Genomic DNA, 5,895 nt, shown 5'->3' with positions numbered 1-5,895 from the left:
TTGCTCAAAATGGAAATTTTTGGTGAAAAAAAATGAAAGTGCTATTTTTATTTTCTAACATTTGTTTCACAATAAGCTTGATCCTACGATAACAAAAAGATCTTTTAAAAATCTGCACGTGTATGGCCAGCTCAAGACTTAAGTTGGATTCTTGCTGGCACCCCAAAAAGTGAATGGCTGGCAGTTTGAAACTATAAAAATGGAACTAAATAAGTCATCAAATCTTATGATATTAGATAAGAATGTGAGCCAGGTTGAGCAACTGTGATTTTTATTTGGCTTGTTGAACCAACTTAATTAAAAAACGTATATATTACAGCACACACAATGACATACATACCTTAAGCAAGTAAAAGGATATAGTTTAACACCTTATTTTACACCAACTCTGAGTGGCAGCAGGGGTGAGCAATTATCCCTTCAGCCCTCAATACTCATTTAGATTTCAAAAAATATATACAAAGCATTGAGTAACATACATCTGAATGAGAAGATTGTTGCGTAGCAACAAGGTTTTTTTTTTTTTTTACACCAGCAATTTGCTAGAAATAAAATAATCCTTCTGCAAGAAGGACACTCATAGGCAGGAACTATTAAGCCATTACTCCAACCATCTCAAGGCAACTGCAGAAAACATCAGCTTACATATACCCTTATGACTGAACCAACACCCCTATCCATTTAACAACTGGTCTTGCTCTACAACATACTAGCAAAATGCAGAACTGCGGCACTCCAGCTACTGCTCAAAGTTTGCTCCTAGAATCTTTTGAGAGACACAGGTGGCTTCTAGGCCTTGTAAATCTGCTAGAATATAAAGTATGTGAATTTTATCTTATCCTGTGCAAAGCCAGAATTCCATTTCTCCCAGAGCAAACATTGAAGTTTAGTTTTCTGAATGCACCCACCACAGTAGGGAATTGGGAGCCACCAAGACTTTTGTGGAAACAGTCTGCCGCAGTATTCCTCTGCCCAAATAGTTGGGATCTGCAACCATTGCCAATGACTAATTAAACTTTTCAGGTATCTACTCCTCTAATACTTGAAACAGAGCAGAAGGGTGTGTTATTTAGAAAGTCAATGCCTTATATGTAGGTGATATAACTATAAACAGACTGGATGTCCCCTGTTGGCAACTGCAGCAGAACATGATCGTTGTCATACATGCCAAGCTCTGGGAAGAACAAGTTCCTAATCTATAGTTAGCTGTGACTGGCTCTGTCCCTGGCTAGATTCTGACTCCTCATAGCAGGGTGGTGATTCAGTGACATCTGAGATGGTTCGCTGCCCAGCCTGTTGATCTGGCTCATCTTCTGTCCCCTCTTGCTCACTAATGCCTTCAAGTTTTGGGGCTGAAGCAGAGGGACCAGCTTCACTGTTGGTCTTGGCCATTTTAATGGCTTCTTCATAAGCTGGAGGTAGTTCCATGGCATACAGGCTGTAGGCGGGAGGGGACATTGCACTTCGATCAGGGTCAGCAAATGGGAACATATGGGGATACTGCACAGAGCTGTAGGCTGAATAAAAGGAAAGAAAAAAAAAAATTAATTTGTGGCAATAAAAGAATTTTAAAAACTTTCACATCAAAACTGGATTTTGAAAGTTACTAGGTGGAGATATTCCTTCCTACCGTGCAAATGGGCATCTAAGTGCTCGCAGTCACCTAATATGCCATTGCCCTTATCAGACGAAAGGCTGTATGCAGAAGTGACATACAACCAACTAAAAGAAGAGGTGCTTGTAACTTTATTTAATCAAAGGCTTTAGAATGGCTAAAGCATGGTTAGGCACTGTACTTATTATCACTTAACATTGTTGCTTACACAAGCATGGTAGCTTTCCCTTATATAAAATTAAAATATAGCAAAACATTAGTCGGATATGTACAAAGGCTACCTTTGCTTCAAAGGATACTTATGCATAACGGCAACAGCCAGTTTACCTAGGAAAGAATTTTTTTCCCCCACACAACTGCTACGTTAAGCATGACCAACACATATGATACTGCTTGTAGAGAACTTGCTATATGGAAGCTCCTAATCCACTGCAAATATGCAGAGAATTAATATTCAATAAGCAATTTCCTTATACTTTACAGCCTACAGTAGGCTAAGCTCTAATATATATTTTCCTATAATGGACCGTATATTAAATATGCTGCAGTGGGTGAAAATTGAAATAGACTGGCACTCACAGGTAACAGTACTGTGAATGGTGCTGTCGTTATCTATGGCAATGACAGTCACTTCGCAGGGATGATTCTGAAAGGTCTGCACAGGCGGCTTCTTTTTCCTGCAGCAAAACTTGATGCAACTTGCTGTAGTCCCACAGAGCAGAAGCAAAAATATGGTCACCAGAATCAGCCTGTGTGGGAAGAGTAACAATGTTATCAGGCAACAAACTCATTCATTTTGCTCTATGGCTTGTCCTAGACCAGGGGTGTCAAACTCAATCACATAAGGGGGCCAAAATCTAAAGCACAGGCTAAGTCGTGGGCCGAATGTTTTATTAAGATACTTAGTAAGATACTAAGTCTTAGTTGGAAATTGATCACGCTGGACAGTTAGACACACTCACCAAGGGCCACATAAAACAGCCAGGTGGGCCCGATACGGCCCGCGGGCCTTGTGTTTGACATATGTGTCCTAGACACAGCAAACAAACCCTTATCCGACTACTGTTTAAATTGTGTATCGAGCCCAGTGGGCTGTAATGATCTGTGGTTTGGCACAAACATCACCCCCCCCCCCCCGCGCCACCCGAGACATAGCAAACACAGCCCAGCTTAAAAAAGCATTAGGCTAGGTGCTGTAAATGCTACCAGTTAAACCTGTTAAGATAATCAAGCACTTCTCAAGCCTATATTTAAACCTAAAACTGCACGTCAGCACATGCATGATGGGGGAATATTAGATTTCACTCGCCAGCTTCATGTTTCAGCCCCCACAGAATTGGCTGTAGTAACATTAAAATTAATAAGCTCTAGTCACTCAACATTAGTTAAAATTGCTGCATGGAATTTAGAAGGCAATTAACCCAATGTATTTTTTAATCCTTACTTAAACAAGAATAAACCTGGAGAACCGAGAACCAATAGCAATGAAAGCGCAATTCAGTAGCCTCCTACTGAAAATCTACACACTGGGCCAAGCGGATATGCACAGTACTGAAAGTCATAGCCATCGACAGGCATTTCTCCAGTCTCTCTGCCTCTTAGGGCCAACACTTGTGGGCTTGGAACAGAGAAATGGGGGCTCAGGATGACCACTACTTGGAGGTTAAATACATATTTTCTCTTCTACATAAGAACAGTCATTTGCAGCAAAGATATATATGAAACACAAAAATATGGCTGCCACAGGTGTGGTGTATATATCTGTAAAGGACTAAGAGGCCCAGGCCATATATGCTGGATGTCGAATGAGTTTTTTTTTTGTACAAAAAAAAAAAAAAAAAAGCTCAGACACCACATGCCCACCCATGAAGATTCAGCATGGTACAAACACTATAAACATCAAATCACTACCGGCTAACACCTTGTCAAATCTCTTAACTAATGTTCCCTAGTAATAGGACAAAAAAAAAAAAAAAAATCTGGTGACTGATTAGGGGAAAATAGGCATCATGTGATCACTCTAGTTACAGTTATTCTGACAATGTGTGGAGGCCTATATTTGAACAAGCATTTAATTGCAGAGAGGTCAAAGCAGTGGCCTCTATTCCAGGAGCCAGACAGAGAGAAACAACCAACAGGTGGCAGAAGTGAGCAACTATTAGGTGACTAACTGAACAATAGGGCTTTTAAAAAAAATTAAATCAGCCCTAAGAACTCCCTTAATCTGAAAATGCCGAGGATACAAACAAGCATCTAGCATGATTTGTTCTACTAACGTATATTGTATTCTCAGCAACATCAGAGGCTTTAGCCACATTAAATGTTTAATTTTCTATTTCACAGCTAAGAAAAACCGGTTCACTAAATATATTAAATAATTCTGTACCCAATCTGTGCATAATCACCTAAATGTGTACTTACCAGACGTACCATAGATTCACCCAGCTTGTCCCTTGGGAGCAGCTAGAAAAAGGGAGAAGGGGAAAAAAAAAAAAAAAGATTTATAAGACAAGAGGTTTATGATAAATCAGAAATAATTAAGCGCTGTAATAATGGCTTCTTACCCAGGTTTATGGCAGTCATCTTCATCATCATCAGCTGCACAGAAAGGAATCTAATAAATAAAAGAGAAAAAATGCCTGAGCTGTGAAGGCAAGGGTATAACGACTGGTGAGTTTAAACTACATAGTTCTGTTGTACAGCATTGCTGAATAGGTTGCCATTTTATAAATATTGATTGGTTATAATCAAAATAGGAGATAAGTTTAGTTTCCTGGAATAGTGACTGCAGGCCTTGGGAGAAGCATTTCCAGCCTGCGCATACATGGCTGTGGGAATATGGAAGGTGCAGGCACTGAGCCAGTTAGGAAGCCTTATGTTTAATACACATCGCTATTTTAATATTAATCTCACACACAGGAGAGGGAGAGAATGGTATAAAAGCACAATGTTATGCCAATCAGAAAGGCTTGTATAAATGTAAGGGGGTGACTAAAGATGCTGTAGAACCCCTGGGGAAGAGTCTGGCAGGCAGGTTACTGGGCTTTGGTGTAAATCTGGCCCTATGTGTCCTTGGAAATGATGGGAGCAGAGTAACTGTTAAACAATAGGGCAAGATCAGCTTCTACCCTTAAATCCTGCTCCCCCAAGTGATGTTAAACTATAACCCCAGGAATCCCCACACAGCATTAAGGGGAAAGTTTAGGAAATAAAGCAGTGGGTAAGGGCCTGCCTATCAGAAAGGCTTTTATGAATGTAAAGGGGTGACAGACTATTAAGAGCCTGGCAGGCATGTTACTGGGCTCTGGGGAGTATAGGGGAGCAGTGTAACTGTACATCATCAACACAAGATCAGATTCTAGCCTTTAACCTTGGGCCAACAACTGACGCTAGACTACAACTCCCACAATCCTCACACGTCGTCGAAGGGAAAGTTTAGGAAAGAAGGCGAATATAGCGACGTGTTGTATGGAAGGCAGCGGTGTATTCGGGTCATGCACAGAATCCCTGGCCGGCCGTGCGTACGTGCCCCCGCATTGCGAGTATAAGGATTATAGGGGCCGCTCACGTGGCTCCCCGAGAACAAAGGAAAGAAGCTGCTGCCAGTGGGTGCCAGTGGGTGCAATGGGTGCCAGCCTTACCAGCGAGTGTAGGCAGCACAGCAGCAGCAAGGTACCACGGCCGGGATCCACATTCAGTTTCATTGTGTCACTAGTAAATCCAATCGGTCCGCACAGTTCACGGTTAGATGTGGCAGCAAATAAATCGCAGCTCCGAAACCACAGCCGCACAATAGATTCCCCAGCAACACGACTGAATAGTCTGCTGACATCACAGGGGTTTATAGCGCTCAGCACGCCCATCATCCAACGAGGGAATGCGCCCAACCCCCCCTGCTTGGCTCCGCCTCTCTGATTGGCTGGCCGCTGGGTGGCGGGGGAGCCCTAGTAATACTGCTCAGTCACGTAGCGAGTCGGGAGCTTGTTGTGTTACTAACGGCCACAGAGCTGGGATTTCCCCTCAGCCATTGATTAGCTAGGCTTATGAATAAAGGCCCGGAGCGGCAACTTCTTACAGGGCCCTTTCTGAGGTAGCGCCTAAAAGACGGCCACGTTTGGACGGTGAAAGGTTAATTGATTTTAAAATGTCACCATTTTAGTATATAGATCAAAAGGCTGTCCAACCTACAGTCTTCTGGTTTCCCATCGATCTAAGTCTGTATGGGGCGGGGGTTCTGGTATCGATGCTGGGAGTTTTGGCCAACTGCTGGAGGTGCTGGG

At 42.4% G+C, this 5,895-nt stretch overlaps 1 protein-coding gene across 2 annotated transcripts; it reads right to left on the bottom strand.

The window, feature by feature from the left end:
- Positions 1-254: 254 nt before the first annotated feature.
- On the bottom strand, positions 255-5,493 carry tmem52 (transmembrane protein 52). Of its 2 annotated transcripts, none has more exons than XM_002938854.3 (5): positions 5,257-5,493; positions 4,180-4,229; positions 4,037-4,078; positions 2,195-2,364; positions 255-1,517 (listed from the first exon to the last, which is right to left on the bottom strand). In XM_002938854.3, exons 1-5 carry the CDS (start codon positions 5,479-5,481, stop codon positions 1,192-1,194), a joined length of 813 nt encoding a protein of 270 aa, XP_002938900.2. In that variant the 5' UTR covers positions 5,482-5,493; the 3' UTR covers positions 255-1,191. The 2 variants fall into 2 exon arrangements, with proteins under 2 accessions (XP_002938900.2, XP_017951444.1); XM_018095955.1 differs by having other exon boundaries at positions 4,046-4,078.
- Between the last annotated feature and the right edge of the window lie 402 nt (positions 5,494-5,895).

Source organism: Xenopus tropicalis, chromosome 7 (genome assembly GCF_000004195.4).
Source record: "Xenopus tropicalis strain Nigerian chromosome 7, UCB_Xtro_10.0, whole genome shotgun sequence".
NCBI lineage: Eukaryota > Metazoa > Chordata > Amphibia > Anura > Pipidae > Xenopus > Xenopus tropicalis.
The sequence above is the reverse complement of the archived record's forward strand: the minus strand, read 5'-3'. Positions and strand labels throughout refer to the sequence as shown.

Coding starts and splice junctions, on each gene's coding strand:
- tmem52 (XM_002938854.3), bottom strand. CDS start 5,481: ATGATGGGCGTGCTGAGCGCTATAAACCCCTGTGATGTCAGCAGACTA. Junction 2,365..4,036: donor GTGAATCTATGGTACGTCTG/GTAAGTACACAT, acceptor CTTCCCACACAG/GCTGATTCTGGTGACCATAT. Junction 1,518..2,194: donor CATTCACAGTACTGTTACCT/GTGAGTGCCAGT, acceptor CCTTTTATTCAG/CCTACAGCTCTGTGCAGTAT.